The 17,244-nt window shown below is 34.5% G+C and overlaps 1 protein-coding gene across 1 annotated transcript in view; it reads right to left on the bottom strand.

Moving 5' to 3' along the window:
* Window positions 1–15,973, bottom strand: part of ALDH1A1 (aldehyde dehydrogenase 1 family member A1) — a 51,623-nt gene extending 35,650 nt beyond the window's left edge. Inside the window, exons 1-2 of the mRNA XM_016146192.2 lie at window positions 15,844–15,973; window positions 2,027–2,131 (exon numbers count right to left, since the gene is read on the bottom strand). Coding sequence (XP_016001678.1) covers window positions 2,027–2,131; window positions 15,844–15,909 — 171 coding nt within the window. The 5' untranslated portion in view covers window positions 15,910–15,973. The remainder of the gene's footprint in view (window positions 1–2,026; window positions 2,132–15,843) is intronic.
* Between the last annotated feature and the right edge of the window lie 1,271 nt (window positions 15,974–17,244).

The following is a 17,244-nucleotide window of genomic DNA, read 5'->3' as shown; positions in this document are numbered from 1 at the left end:
TCTAGAATCATTGCCTTATTCAACAGTCAATTTAGTCCCAAATTCCTAAGATAAGGTGGTATACATAAATTCAAAGCTTTCCATAGGAGATGTTTGTTTATACCTTACCTATATTGTGTTAGATACTGAGGATATAAGGTGAGATGTAGTGTTAATTTCTACAAGAAGCATATTGTCTCAGACAAATTAATCAATAGCTATAGAACACAAAGGTTAGAATACAGGCAGATAGAAAGTTCTATAATGACACAGAAGAAAGTAATTCTACCTGGGAAAGATAGAGAAGGTGTTAAAGAAATGTAAAACCCTATAATGATTGGAGGTTTGTTATGTGCTCAGCACTGTTAAAACACTACATATTTTTAAATTTAATTTACCCTGTTTTTCCCTATCTCCTCATTTTACAGAAAAGGGAACAGAAGCTCAAAGAAGGTAAATACAAATGTGGGACTTCTGTTGTCTTACTATAGATGATTTAAACTGGGTCCTGAGGATTGCACCACAGCTGTGCCACAGAGGCAGTGACCAGCACACAATGTTTGGGTAGATGATATTGACCACGGAGAAGCTGGAACTCTTACATTGATGAGATGGGCTGGGATGAGGCTAGAAACAAGGGTGTTTCCCAGAGGCAATGGGAAGCCCTTGAAACCATGGATGAACTCTGATATATACAGAAAGTGAAACCTGAAAGCAGGTGACATGTGTCTCATTCCTTTCTGCTTCTACTTCTCAAGTTGTTGACCCCTCTGGCTAAACTCTATACTCTTGCCCTTGAGGGTATGGGTCTTCTTTTTTTTGAAAATACAGCAACCTGAATTCAGTGCTTTCCCTAAATGTCACAAAGTGGCCCTCAGGTGTCTTATTATATTACTATCTTGGAATAGGTCTGCACGTCTAATACCTTGAGATTAGTGGTCTCGTTGATTGATGTGAAGGTAATGAAAAAATAGAAATTGAACAGAAACATGTGAGTGCTACAATGAACTGAACATAGTGTCATGAATGGTTTTATTAGTGAGTTATTCTGACTTCATCTCCCAGTAGTCTTTTCAGGTAGCAAAATTTGTTTAGCTCTTCATATCTTCCATGACAAAGATTTAAAACTTGATAACATCTGGACAACTAAAGACTAGAGTCAGTTCACATTAGATTGAGAAACATATATACCTTCTAAGGTATGTGTTCAAATAAAAATTCTGAAGGTGTTTACTCTCTAAACTTCCTAGGCTATTAAATATCACCCCATCTTACTTTTATAATAAATACAAGGTAGGGCAGTAGTTCTGCCAGTCACAGGCTCTGGGGTCAAAGGATAGCATTTGAACACTGATTTTATTATTTATTAGCAATGCTACCTTGAGTAAATTACTCAACCTTTCTATTCTGCTATTACATTGACATTTGTAAAAGTGGCTATAAATAATACCTTCTCCATAGGAGTTGCTTTGTGTATTAAATTAAAATAACATTTAGGGTTTAAAAAAAATATCGCTAAATAAAAGTTTTTGTTGCTGCTAGTATTACTAGTTGGAAAGCAACAGCACTTTTAATTTGTGATTCAATTTAATTCATTTTAAAATTCAGTTTTAAAGGTACTAATTAATATTAATTCAATAATTTTTAATGAAATAACTTGGCAATATATTGTTCTAAAAGTCAATCTTATGTTGTTTTCTTAAGTTCATTTTACAACTTAAAAAGAACAATTTTATATGAATAAAGGATTTCACTGCTTTTAAAACCTATGATCAATTATTTCATATTCAGCCTTTCGGACCAATCAATCTAGGCACTATTTTAATTGAAAAACAAGAATAAAATAATAGTATTTTTTAAAAATCACTAGAACACTCAGAAACATAGGCTCAGCATCGTTATATGACTTTATGTACCAAGAAAGTTTCCCCAGATGGCCCCAGAAAACACATTTTTATGACATGTGTACTTGAACCTGAAATGGAGTTTGGAAGCTTAGAATGGTGAGAAACAAGGAAACTTGGCATAAAATAGAACTGGTGCTCACCTTATCTCCTTCTTCAACCTCACAAAGTTTCTCCTCAGTTGCAGGATTAAAGACGGGAAATTTCTTGCCACTTACTGAATTATGCCATTCATTGTTTATGAAGATCTGTAGAGAGGGAGAGAAAGAAGATAAAAAGGGCATTTATATATGCAGCAAATTTGGGGGAAAATTTTTTTTTATAATAAACTTTAAAGTATCACAGAATACCTAAGTGAAGCCAGTGAGTGTTACAATCTTACCTCCCTCAGGTACCCAACACGCAAAGGTTATTTGAGCTGTTTAAAACATTTTACACACACATATACACACTTACACACTTAAATAAAAAGATAATTTTAAAACACTAAGGTATGAGTTTATTTTGACGCTGGAAAATATAGACTAAACGATCTAGAAAAAGATGCTTTTATCTGAAATAACCATGAACTTGAGGCAAGAGCAGAGTCTTTGGCGGGCTTGATCTTTATAAACCATTGTCTTTAATTTCCACTTCAGATTCTGAACATGCTCATTTTAGGCTACCAGTGCTTTAGTATTATAAATGATTATTTTATGATCCTTTATTTACTGTTTTAAAGGTGGTTTGCGGAAGGCGGTTAAACAAAGTTTGCCTAGAAAAAATTGGCTAGTGTCATTTTTCGAATCGACTTTTAAAAGTTTCATTCTCCCTTTTAAAAGATTATCTAAAATGTTTTTCCACAGGTAAAATCGGGTACTAGAATACTTAGTGATATCTATGAGAAAAAGACATGTATCTAAAGAAACAGAGGGGTCTAGAAAATGTTGAATTATGTTCTGTGTACACAATAAAAGAATTAAAATATTGAAAAGTATTAATGTCGTGTAAAAAGTCTGAGTTTCAACTTTTGCAGCCCTGAATTTGCATTTCATTATGGTGTCAACTAGAGTTTTGATATCTCATTTACTGTTTAGTAGAGTAAAAATATTTAATGAAGCTCAATTAAGAAGTACTCCTTTTGCGATGTTCTGTTTCAGACAAAAGCTAGGATTTCCTCTTTATCCTTTCATCCTATTATTTATTTATTCTCCTTATTCAGTATTGAAATATAAAAATAATCATGAGTACAGTATTGAATGTTATGTAGTACAACATTCTGTTAGATTTATTTTTACATAAACTAGCTTAATTTTAAATCACAGGTGGGTAGTACATGTAATTTTAAATGAAGAGTGACACACACTATATTTATAATACATATTTTAATTCAGACCCTTCTCCTTGTTTTTTAAAGAAAAGTTATTAATAGTGCAACTCTGAGAGAAAATGTATTCAAATACTGTCCTCCAAGTTCAAATCAGTTGCTATACTAAATACAGACCATTTAGCTATTATGCCTTCTCTCCTAGGCTATAAGCTCTACAAGAACTGTGTGTCTGGATTTCTGGTTTATCCTCAATGTTCAAAACAATCCCAGCCCTCAAGTGATTTTAACCTCAGTATTCTTGAATATATAACTTAAAGCTGAATCAAAGCACCTACAACCCAGTAGCTACACATGACTAAGACATATAATACTCTGCACATGGGTACACTATGACATTTGTGATTTGCTAAAAAACAAGGGGAAACAGAAGCCTCTTTATTTGTCTCTTTATACCAATACGATTACTCATATGATGAAATAGTATCAACCTATGTATTTGGAAGAATTTAAAAGAATTGAAATCCTAGCCTAGAATTGACAGGAAAATGATGTGAACAAGAATAAAGGGGAAGGGGTGTAAAGCACTTTAGATAAGGATACTAGGTATCTTCATAGAAGTATCAAGAAAATCCTTGTTTCTCTGATAGGGAAATGGAATACAGATGAGGACCATAAATTCTTATTATCCTTCATGAAGAAAATGTTGGCATCTTAGCTTCACTTAAGGATATATAAATTTAGATTAAAATACTGACTTCCCCAAAGTCTTTTAGAGTGAATCAGCATTCTAACAATTAGCAACACATTTTATAGAATCCTATAATTTACTCGCAAAGAATATTTTCTTTTGCATCTCCAATGGTTACCTCTTTGTATTTTTTTCTACTTAAGGGGTGGCTGGGAAATACTTTAATCAATGTGTCTCAAACTTGGCTTACTGTCGTCTCAGCTTTCTGCTCTTAACTTAAAGTTCTAAAGCTTGCTCATGCATGCTCACTCTGTCTCACACACATGCACACATGCACATGTTTCCTCTACTGTTATTTACACATGCAATCCTTAATCATTCTTTTGTATGACTTTGTTCTATACTACCATAAAAAAACCTCTCTTATCTATGAGTTCATTTCTGTTTTGTTTGTTCATTTATTTTGTTCTTTAGATTTCAGACTTACAGATACAGAGAAGCAATAACTATGTACGGTGCCAGATGGGTACTAGACCAACTGGGGGGGGGGGATCACTTTATAAATTATATAAATGTCTAACCACTGTGCTGTATACTTGAAACTAATATCAAATAATATTAAATGTCAGTAATTGACAAAAAAGAGAAGTGAATAGAAAGAACCTCTCTTTGTTCTCTCTACCCCATGCCTACCTAATTGAAATTTAATTTTCACCCTGTTATAATTTTCCTAAGCCATCCCAGTTCAGATTTTGTCTCTACTTCAGTATATTTAGGTGGTTCTCCATTCACAAATGCCTTAACATGATAATAAGGCAGCTTATGATCTGGCTCTTCTAACCTTTTGTCCTATTATTTCCTCAGTTTATCTTTGTTTTAGCTTCATTCTACTGTCTCAAGCACCATGTCCTTCTGCTCCACATCTTTTACTTACGGTGTTCCTCAGACTGGTTTCATCACTATTTACTTCTCTTACTTCAAACTCTCACTTAAAATATCATCAATGCATGAGGATTTCTCTAGCTGGTCTAACTGGATTTAAATTCATTTTTTCTTTTCTAGCGTCATAGTTAGTATCCTACTATTAAATTACTTATTATGTTCTGTTTTGCAGTAAAGTTAGAGTCTACATATCAGCTCACCGAATTGCAAACAAAAAGCTAAAGATATCATGGTACATGCTCTAGATTTTTTAGCCAGCCTTGCAAAACTCTCATCAGATTCATTCATACATTTCTAATTCTTCCTTTCCTCCGCCCTAAAGATAGTATTACCTCTTTAGACTTTATATTTTTAAACTAAGAGAACACAACTCCCACCCTGTCAGAAATATACCCAGAATTCTACCTTCCACAGGATAGCTTCATAAAAAATCTAGTCAGAACAAGATATAGAATTAATTATAGTTTGTTAGGCCTGTGGTGTAAGGACTCATAAGAACTTTAATATCGCAAGTTGTGGCCCCAAATTAAGATTTTTGCAGCCTGAGCTCTGAAGCTGCTTGCAGATCATCACTGCCCTGTTGGGCTCCGGAGCTGCCTGTAGAGCCAGCAGCACTCCCAGTGCTGATTGTGCTGTTTGATAAATTGCACTCCTTGCATTGTTAATAATTCTCCCTGTACTATAATTGAGTGATCAAAGTCAGCCTTTTTGCTCTGCCGGCCTGGGCTGAAAGTAGGTCTTGATAAATGCTTAATCATACATTACCTATTGTTTTCACCTCCCAACTCCACTTGCTACTTCACTGAGCCAGCCAACCCTTGAAAGTCCAGTTGCCCCCACCAATCAGAAAACAAATGACATCTTTATGATCTCGTTTTTCTTAGCAACCCACCTCTTTAATCATCAGCTTCTTGCAAGTTTTGTCTTTATGAACCTTACCTATCCCCTCCATTTTGGAACGTATTCTCAGATCACACTGAGGACTCCGTTTCCTAATTTGCAAATCATTACCTGAACAAACTCTTTAAATTTCTTTAAAAAGATATCTTCAGATTTTTGTTTACAGGTGAAACTTTCCATTTCCTACTTGAGTCCTCCTAGGTCTGTGATAATTTAGTTTCAGGTTCTCAATAATATGCTCTCAATATAATACAGTTATTTTACTCCCTTTATATAATCTGTTTTGATGAAAGAACCATTACAATATGTATTTATCATATATATTATCTGACTTGTATCTGAGCTGTACATAAAACTGCACTTTCAGATGAAACAGTAAGTGTTTTGTAAATGAGCATTAATCTAAAGTAAGAAGGAAGTTTATCTGTCATTCTTTAGGCAACTGTCGCAGATGATCCCAAATAACCAGGTAAAGCTCTGCATTATTCAGTTTTAATCTTTAATATAGAAGAAAACTGTGAACTCAACTTTTGTTTGTATTTGTGCTGTTATTCACATGAGCTAAAGCAGTCACTTTGTTTTAAGTCTTTGTCAAACAATAAATAAACACTTGTCTTGGTTATTTGCAAGGTACTGTGGGACATGCGAGATGAGTGAGTCATGAGCCCTCCTCAAGGGGTTTAAATCTAAGAAGAGAGTATATTTTTATCAAGATGTCAGTAAAGAATTGAAGGTTGTAGAGTAAAATGACCAAAGCAATGCTTTAGTCAATAAATTGCAGAGCGGAACTCATGGAAGAGAGGGACCTGGATTAGAAGAATGCATTCTTGAAGGATAGGATTGGACTGGTGGAAAAAAGGAAAACAATGGGCAAAGGAAGGGAACGCCGTTGGTATGTAACACAGTGAAGAGATCAGCCCTGAATGGAGAGTTCCAGTGGAAACAAGTCATATATAAGTTCCAGCAATAAAATGAAGCCAGTTTGTGGTGGATCTTGGTCCCCAGTGAGAAGTTTGGATTCTATTCTTGATATAATAAGGAAGTGACAGAATCAAATGGATGTTTTTAGAAATATTGATTTCAATGTCTCCCAAATGGATTTAAATTAGTGCAAACAGAGTCCAGATATTAGTCAAAATCATTTTAACATTCCAGGCAAGAGGTCATAAGGCCTTAGAACACAGTGACATAGCAGTACAGTCTGCAAGTTATGAATTACATACATTCTTCCCAAACAGGGGCCAGTTAGCATGAAAACAGAACTCGGCACAAATAACGACATGATGGAGTTTATTATAAAGATCAGAAATTACATCATCCTTTCCTTTCCCCTGAACTATGGAGAATTTCTTGTTAGAAATTACCTTAATTGCTTTTTTTCTGTTTTAATTTCATTGGCTTTATTTTTGACATTAGCTTCCATCTAACTGTGAGGCCAAATGTCTTTGAATAAAAATCCTTCCTGTGGTTATATAAAATGGCTATAGTAGTTCCCCCCTTATCCGCGAGGATACTTTTCCAAGACCTCCAGTGAGTGCCTGAAACTGCAAAGAGTACCAAACCGACACATGCCATGTTTTTCTCTATACGGGATAAAGTTGAATTTATAAATTAAGCAGAGTAGATCAGCACTAACAACTAAACATAAAATAGAACAATTGTAACAATATACTGTAACAAAAGTTATATAAATACAGTATTATTAAATAAGGGTTACTTGAACACAAGCACTATGATACCCTGATAATCAATCTGATGACCCAACTGGCTATTCAGTGAGTAGTGGTGGGGGACAGTATATACAAGGTGGAGACTTTGGACAAAGGGATGATTCACAACCTGAGTGAGACAGTGAGATGGTGCACAATTTCATCACACTATTTAGAATGGCACATAATTTAAAACTTATAAACTGTTTATTTCTGGAATTTTCCATTTAATATTTTTGGACTGTGGTCAACTGTAGGTAACTGAAACCATAGAAAGCAGAGTGAGGAACTATTGTATATGGAGAAGTGTAGGCTAATGAATGTTTATTATAATAACTATGACACTCATTTTAGATCTGTTGAAATGATTTATCATTTCCCTTCCTTTGCTCATTTTCCACTTGCTGTTTGCCTTAGTAAATTTAGAGGAAAAGGGATCAGGCTATAAAGGTTAGAAAAAAAATTCTTGGGTCCTGTTTAACCATTATGTTAACTGTATTCTCATTATGAATTTTGAACTCAGGATAATTTTGACTAATATATATATACAGGAGACCTGAACTTAAACTTCATAATATTGATTGGAAATTATAGATACCTGTGCACAGTCTTGGACTTCAAATGCTTCTTATATGGGGAAACAATCAATGGCAATGTTAAGGGAACTTTAAAATTGATTTTTACTCTTTAAATTTTTGATATGTCAGATTTTAAGGATGTATTATATGACCTTCAATTTTAAAATAATGGCCATTTTCTAAATACAGTTTAGTGTCCAAGTCATAAGAAATAAAGCTTTCCCAGAGTAAAAGTTACTATATCTTCACGTGTTTGGTACAAAGCTATAATTCTAAATAAATAAGTCCTTTCCTAAAAATATTTCTAGCTTGGATCAAGGTAAATTTGACTAGTAGGCAAAATAAAACTTATTAGCGTTAGTCATTGGTATAAGATTTTGGAAGAGAGCCCCTGACTCCCTCCAACAAATATTCAGGGCCCTAAATTCAAATGATCTCTGCAGGGCTAGAATCAAGCCAGTATTTTCTTGGTGGCAGAGAGATTTAACAGATTACATTTTCAATAAAGAAATGCTAAGGGTGAAGAAGGGTGAGGAGATTCTCCATTTTATGTCACCTGTGTGAATTTTCAAACCTGAGAATCTGAGTCATGGCATGTGGAATGATGGTTGTTGTAAATGTATAGGAAGAGATAGATGTAAACCTGTAAACTTTTTCTCAGGTTTAGGCACCACCCCCTCCCTCCCCCCCCCCGCCCCCCTCTGACCAAAAAAAGAAAAAATCTTTGGAAGCTGCGCAGAACTTTTGAGGTAGGGGATGAATAATAAAAGAGAATGAACAAAAGTTAGGTGAGGATGTTAAACATTTAAAAGAATCAAAGCTAGATTTCTGGCAACTACTTTCAACCCACACCCTCAGGCAGCAAAGCAAAATGTTGAGAAAGTAAAAAAAATCTAAAAGGAAATTAAGGAGGAAATAACAGATGGGAGAAAAACATTTAACTGTAGTAAATGGAATGAAAACAAAATGAGAAAGTGACCCAAACAAAAGTAGGAGAGAGAAAATTTTCTTCGTTTGTTTTATATTATAGTCTAACTTCAGTGACATGAGTATATACTTTTTTTTCTTGTTCAAAAAATCTCTTCAGCCTTTTCAACTCAGGGAAAAAGAAAAGCATTTTTGTTTTGAGTGATACCTCTACTATGTTACTATGTCCCTCAGATGACAAAAATAGTTGTCAGCAATTTCTGTGTGTCATATATACCCTGTCTCAAAGAGGCAAGATGTAGAAGCATCAGTAAGTTCTGTGCATATTTAATATTTAACAATATTAAGATGCAACAGTATGATAAATGCATATAAACCTTCTTCCTTTTAAAGTAAATGCAAAATGTAGAGCATAATTAAGTTGTTATTTATATTCCTTTGACTTCTAAGAAAGTATTGAGAGAACACTGAAAATAGATTACTGGGACCTAGGGTGGAAGGTAGTTGTTCAGGCAGTTTTAAAAACTGTAATTTTTATGCAGATTTCTACAAATTTCCTTTAACAAATCCAACTTTACAATAAAGGTATCAAGTAGAGATATTATAATATCGAAAATCAAATATTAGCAACACTTACATGTCTTGTAATCAATGCTTCTGTGGGAGCTTTTAATATACACATGCACACATATGCACTCACACACATACATCTCAAAATATATCTTTGTGATAAAATCAAAGTTTATGTAAATATATACATTTCTAATTTGTTTATGGGTAGATTTCAATTAAATGTTCAATTATAAAATAATTATTGCTCATGTTCTTTTTACTTGGTTTTGTCTCTGTTGCCATTGATATCTGGTAAATGTGTAATGTATCTGGCTACAATTATAATAGCATTATGAACACCCAACCGCCACCACCACCACCACCCTTCCAAACCAAATAATTACTCTTTTGAGAAAACTATCATCATTTTATCAATACTTGTATTCCCATGATATTTCTTTTATGCTGACCTGTATTATAACACCATAGATTTTAACTTTGGGTTGATCTTCTAATGAGTTATTTCTCATACTCTAAGAGGTTTTTTTTGCAGTCCTCCCACTCTGGCAAGTAGTTAACAACAAATTCATTAGGCAAGGTCCAGCTTAAAAAAATGATGTGAACACTTGTAGTACTGGGAGCCCTTATAAAAATGGAGATAATACCCTCATGTAGGGTATGTGCAATTTATTTTAGTATTTTTGTTGATTAGATTTCTTGAAGCCATGTAGGTACCAAATGAAAAAACTATTTGCTAAGACTGCAGTCCTCAGAGATGAGCTAAAATATTGCATTCTTAGTGAATGTTTACTTCCTAGCAGCAAAATTAAAGTTATGTTCCATCACTGGTTTTGGGCTACCAACTGGTTTCTGATGCTTTTGAGGGGAAAGGTAAGTGTTTCTGACTTGGCTGAGTGCGAGTGAGGTTCAGGGGAGAAACAGAAAGTCAGGTCTTTAAGGGACTAGATGGTAGTCACTGTGGGTAAAATTATAAGGTTGCCCCAAGACCTTTAGACATTGTGTCTGGTCAACAAACCACATTTGAGTAGCATCAGCAAAACCTGGAAGTCTGTTAGAAATGCAGAATCTCATACCTCACCTCAGACCTACAGAATCAGACTCTGCATTTCAACAAGATCTCTAAGTGATTCTCTTGCACATTCAAATTCAAGAACCACTCTAGAGTAACATTTTCATATTGGTCCACCTGTTTGGGTATCTAGTGTCCAAATCATCCCTTTTCTCTCATCATTCAATTTTCAATTCTTTCAATCGTAGTAAGGAATGTATGATACAAATTAAGTAATAGGTGTGAAAGCACTTGTTAGAGACAATCCAGTGAGATTCAAATACCGGTGTTTTTAGTATTTAGGGGGGAAAAAACAGAATAATGTGGAAAAGTAACATATATGAAATGAGAAAATTCAGAATCCAGTTCATTTTGTCTTTGTGTCATAAGGTTTATGACCTTAAGTAAGTCACTTAAGTCTCTGAGCTCAGGTACCTCAGCTTTAAAATGTGACACTAAAAACATCTTTCCTAGTTCTTTTCCAGTGATTAATTATGAACCTCAAATGAGCACAAATGAAAGCAGTTTTGAACTGGGACAAGCAATGCAAGAATTCATTCCACGTACATTGGGAACTGAGTACTTTCAGAATTCTAGGAGTCATCTTGGGAAGGAGAGAGTTAAAAGGGCCTGGACCAAGTGGCTAATAAGCACCAGGGCCCTTTCCACAAATTACTTCACTTAATTCTGGAAGTCATTTCCCAAGGTAGATATTATTATTCCCAATTTATACACAGGCGAACTGAAACCCAAGGAGATTAGAAGCCTGGCCAAAGTTATATCACTTAATAAATAGAAGAACTGAAAGTTGAAGCTGGGTTTATCTTGTTAAGTCACTGCACCTTGCAGCCATCCAGCTATTCAATTGCTTCCAAGTCCAAAGCAAACAAAATATTGCTTCAGTCAGAAGGGGACTGAAAAGACTGCCCAAATGAAAGCAGGATCACCACACAATCAGCTTTGTCTTAAAATAAGTCCTGTCCTCTTTTCAGGATCCCTCAGTGGTTTCCCTTAAATAAAATCCACCAGGCAATCTGGCTATGGACTCTGTCTCCAGTCCCATCTTATCCATTCCCTTTTTATTTTACTCCAGCCACTTTAGCCTTTAGATAGTACTTGGAGTATACCAAGCTCTAAGCTCTTCTTCATAGGGTCTTTGCATGTACTGTTACCTCTGGATCTTTGTTCTTTCCCCGCTCTCCACAAGTATGTGACTACTTTATGCTCTGCATCCCTCAGGCTCACTTATCTGCCCCCTTTTTAAAAAGGCCTTCTCTAAAACCTCATTTTCTCTCAGCTTTGTTTTTTTCTTTTAAAATTTATCATAATTTATTATTAAAGTATTCACTTAGTTGTTTATTTTCTTCCCCACACATCCTCCAGGAATACAAGCTCTATAAAGCCAAGAACCATATTAATTTTCTAATATCATAAGACCTAGCATAGAGCAGCTGTTCAATGACTTAAATAAAGGGAAAATGGGATGGATATTTAAAAATATATGTGACCTGAATTTATTTGTTGTAAGAATCTAAAAGGAGATAATGGTGCCTAGCACATAGTAGTCAATGACTCATAACTCTTCTCTATTGAAAATACACATTTTGTATGAAAGTTCGTTTCAAAAACTTTAAAAAGACTTGCCTTATTTAGCATATTTGGGGAAAGAAAGCATTCTTATTTATTTCTTCTTCCTGGTGCCCTGGGAACAGCTGAGAAGCAACTGAAAAGGCTCAGGGTTATGTCACTTGCAATAATCATGGATGGACAAGTGAAAGTTAATAAGAAGAACAAAACAGGATTCCAGTAATTCCATGTCACAAAGTATTGATATTGATCTCAGAGAAGTCACTTGATGTGAGAGTTCAGACGGCCAGCATTCAGTCTAGCTTTGTCACATATGACTTTAGCCACTCTGCTCCACAGTTTCCTCATTGAAGAAACAGGAATAGCAACCTCCTCATAGGGTTATTGTGAGGCATAAATAAAATCATTATAAAGACCTTAAAATGGTCATTGGCACAGAGTGAATGAAATGAATTTTAGCTATAATTATTTCCAGGTTTTTTTGTATATATGTGCACTTGTGTGTGTGAAATGTCATTAGTGGATGAAGATCTTTTCTAGCATGAACTAATTATTATTTAATGAGTTAAGTTTAAGAACGAAGTTAAACATTTTGTGATTTGAATTGTTTGAGAAAGCGTGTCTTCTTGATTTTCCTATTTGTATTATTACTTTTTTAAGGTAAAAACAGTGTTGGAAAAGGAAAATGAGAAATAGTTACAAAATTCTGTACAAGAAAATTCTTGGCCCCTGAAGTCCTGGGTAAACCTTTGGAACTTTGCTTCATTGTGATTCTTGTCAGGTGACTGTGCATGACTGTGCAAGAAAGAATGACAGAAAAACTAGGAGAAGAGAATGAGATGAGAGGAGCACTTATGGGAAACAGATCTAGGAAAGGCTGAATAAAAGGAGATTCTGGAAAATTGGAAAGAATTCAGAAAAATAAATAGCACTAGGAAAGCTAATGTTAATCAGTCACTTCCCATGTGCCAGTAACTATTTCAAGTGCTTTATATTCATTAAACTCATCTAATGCTTTCATCTACCTTAGGAAATTGGTACCTTTATTATTCCAATTTTACATATAAAGAAACCAAGGCAGAGAGAGGTAATGTAGTTTGCCCAATGATCACATAACTTTCAAAGAAGCTCTTCATTTAAAGATTCAATAAAATGAATGAGTTGGCAGATATATGATTCATTTAGAGTTGGAAAGGAGACAAATGAGGATAGAGATGGGATCTCAGTTTATGTAGATTTATAATGATGTTATTGAAGTTTTAAATTCTTTGTATCTTTTTAGAAAGTAATTCTTAACTCTGATCTGTTTTATCCACCCCAACAAAAAAAAATAATCAGACTGTACTAGAGAACATCATAAAAGATATGCAACAATGAGTTCTTTTGTTCAGATGAAAAGCAGTCTCAAGTTTAAGAGTATGCAGTTCTACCATAGTTATAATAATTTTTTTTATTACTCAGCCCTGCTTGTTTCTTCCCTCTACCTTGCCCCAAGGACCAATATACTTCCAGCAATAATAAAGGACATTAACATAGTAAAAGAAAAATAATCCAGAGGTAAGGAGCTGGCCATAGAAGGTAATTCCTTGGGCACTATTCAATATTTGTTTACTTGGTTTGCAAGCAGGAAATGATGGTTAATAACTATCATTTTTCCGACTCCTCTTGCAAGTGCAAATCCAATACAATTCTTCAGTGGGGCACAGTAAAAAGAAAATGCAAAGGCATTTGAAAAGGCTCACCCACTTAGATTTAATTACATACATAACTGGTGTCCTCCCAAGTGTGAAAATGCTGCTAACCAATAAATTAGACAATAAAATTCTGTCTGAGCAGAAAAGATTTATAGAGAAGATGTGTGAGCAATCAAAATTCACTTACTTACATTGGATATTTTTATTCTGGAAAGTTTGCAGATGAAAGAGCAAATAAACGCCTGTTCCTTCAATTTTGTCTTCTTTTGAATTCTTACCAGTCATGTTCCCTAGAAGGGTGTTCTTGTGTAATGACTTTGAAAAGAACAGGAGATTTCAATCTGTGTTAAAAGATCACTAGATCTGTGTTTGTATATTAGATTAACCACCGTCTCATTTTTCTAGTACTGTTTCTTACATGTTTAATAAATAAATACTAAATGAAGCTTAAGTAGAAAGACTATTTCACATTAAAGTTTCCATGAGACATATGTACAAGAAAGAATGCAAACTTCTTCAGAGCCAAATTCTAAAAAACGTGACCTTCGGATTACCAAATATTTTCCCAGGTAGTATCATAGGGAAAAAAAAAAAGACTCTGTAATAGTAGCAGTGGGGTAATTCAATCATTGCCAATGATTTTGATCTTTATAAAACGTATTTTTCAACGTGTCTGCTTTGGATTGAAATTTCTTGTGACCCACTTGGAATAAGAAAGTTGGGAAAGCTGAAGAAGTTGTGTCATCTCTTGGGCGTACCTTTGCCAAATGTAAATTGTTGGAGGATATGGACTCATTGCATTTTTTAATGTTCTCATTTGGAACAAAATTAAATGGAAAAATCGTTTCCCTTTAATACCTTATGAGAATAATTCATTAATATACATAATAGCTGCTGGTCAACCATGTTAAAGGTACAATCTTATCTCTGCAGATACTTTCCTAAGGAAAAAAAGCCAGTTAGTTAAGCAGCTTCTTCATTTTTGTGCCTATGAAAATAAAAATGTATCTGACCTTAGGATTACAAAATCATCCACGGTTAAGTAAGGAATTAAATAAATAATAGCAAAGTTTTTACTGTATCATTAAATTATAATGCTCTTGATTTTTCATTGGCTAATTCAGGAACCAAAATAGCTCACCCCAAGTTGAAACAGTTCCTTTCTTACCTTACTTTCTCCATCACACCACAAAAATAACTTTAAGTGATTTGGTTAGACTGGTTTCATCTGTTTTATTCATTTGGGAGTTCTAGGCTCTGACAGGAAAGCAGGTATACAACAGTGTGAACCAGGCAAAGTTTAGAGATACTCATGAACAATTCAAACAAGAATCATTGCCTTATTCTCCCTAGCTGTGAATGTCTAAGTCTGGGTCTGGCTCTTCCTCATTTCTCCATATATTTATCAGTTAGCAATTAAACAACTGCTTCAATGGCAACAAACTTGACTGAAGAAATAAATAAGAATGCTTTCTTTTCCAAAATATGCTAAATAATGCCCAGTCCATTTGAAGGTTTTGAAACAGGAATTTTCATCTAATATTCAGACTCAGGTCCTTCAATTTTGACACTCATTAAACATATAGAAATATCATGTTACTTCAGCATGCTCTGTTTCTTTTTCTTTGTTTTTCTTTAAATATTTCCCATTTGTTTGGTCCTTTAAGTATTTGCTTCTCTTTACCATACATACTGGGTTATGCTGAAATTAATAGGATGGCTTAGTAAAGTCCACTGAATCCTGGTACAAGAACCTTCCATGCAGAAGAGAATGCCTTTCATTTAAAAATATTTGTAAGAAATAAATTTATGAAAAGTCTCCTGATGTGATTTAGAATTCATTATTTGATCAAGACACTAAACTCAGAACTGCATTTTACAAGCCTTTTATTTTTATATTCGCAAAGGACTCTTTACACGAGTTTACTTAAATCGACCTTTTATGCTTGATATAAATGTAGTTTTATAAACCTGAAGCAAAGCAGCAAATATAAATTCTACTAACCTTAGTATATTGAAACTTCAAATTGGCAACTGGGACAGGTAAGTCTGGCACGCCTGAGGATGACATTTCTGGTTCGGATCCTGAACCAGGAGACAGGCTCAGCGATTTAGTTCTGATAGAGCACTTGGCTTTTTTTGTTCCTTTTTATCTGCACAGGCTAAAGTTTATTTGCATACTGGGATATGATTGGATGAACAAACTCCGGAGAAAAAAGAAAATGACACTACTTGTATAACACCTAGTGCAGGAAGCCCTTGACTTTAAAGTTAAATCCTTAAGAAGCTGCATCTGGAGTCAGAGCACTATTTGCAGATGAATTTACAAAGCCGAAATCTGTGATGAGAGTACACAGAGCAGCTGTTCTGGCAACTAAGGCCAATTGTTGTTTTTTTTTTTTTTTTTTTTTTTTTTTGGCTTTTCATGCTTTTTAAGCTACTGTGAAACTTTCCATTCTCTGATAGACTTGAAATCAGAATGTGAGAATTGAAAAAGTCTAAATGGGAACTTATTCTCAGTAGAAGCTGGTGAGGAAGGGACCCTAGCCACATGTCTTTAGGACAATGCCGGCAGGGAAGCAAGTTGCCGTTTGGAGAAGAAAGGTCCTCTATCTAGACACTACCCCAAGCTGGTTAAAAAAAAAAAAAATTATACCAATCAAGTATATTTTAAGTCTGGGTAAGCAGACCTACTGTAATTTCAGAAGCTCTAAATTATCTTTATTTTATATAAGGGAATAGAAAAGTCAGCAGGAGTTTTAGAGAACTCAGGGTGCAGTATCATATACACAGTTACTCCAATAGCAATATGGCAATATAGTCTGTTAAAACTCATCTAAAATGAAAGTAACCTCTGGTTTTGGAAGTTATATTTATCAATCACTGATACGGGCAATTGTACCAAGAGTGAATTTAAATAGGACTGTGAAGTAACTCAAATTCTTAAAATTAAATTAATGTTTCAAGCTGGAAACATTCATAAAGGACAAATATTAAGTGCACTACTCCCATTGTAAGTACAATACTACATTGTATTGAAACTCTAGCAAAAGTCACAGTAAGAACAAGATGGAACACTTTAGATGCTCTTAATTCTGATTACTAAGAATTGAGAACAATGATTTTTTTTTCCAAGTAAAAATTGCCAGCTCCCTCAAATATGAGGTTAAGGTAGAAAAACCAAGGTTTATGGAACAATTACTGCAAGTCAGATGCTGGAGCCTTGCTTTCTCTTTCCATCCTATTTTACGGACAGAAAGAAAGTAGCTTGCTTAAGATCACAGGCATAGTAAGTGCATGACAAGAACTTCATTTCCCAGAGAATTGGCTGTTTTGGTTCTCAAAGTGAATAGTTATTTTCAAAGGTACTCAAACTTAGCCGTTTATTCATCTCAGACCGGGGATA

Source organism: Rousettus aegyptiacus, unplaced genomic scaffold (assembly GCF_014176215.1).
Source record: "Rousettus aegyptiacus isolate mRouAeg1 unplaced genomic scaffold, mRouAeg1.p scaffold_m13_p_3, whole genome shotgun sequence".
Classification (NCBI taxonomy): Eukaryota; Metazoa; Chordata; class Mammalia; order Chiroptera; family Pteropodidae; genus Rousettus; species Rousettus aegyptiacus.
Note: the sequence above shows the minus strand (reverse complement) of the source record. Positions and strands in the feature narration are given on the sequence as shown.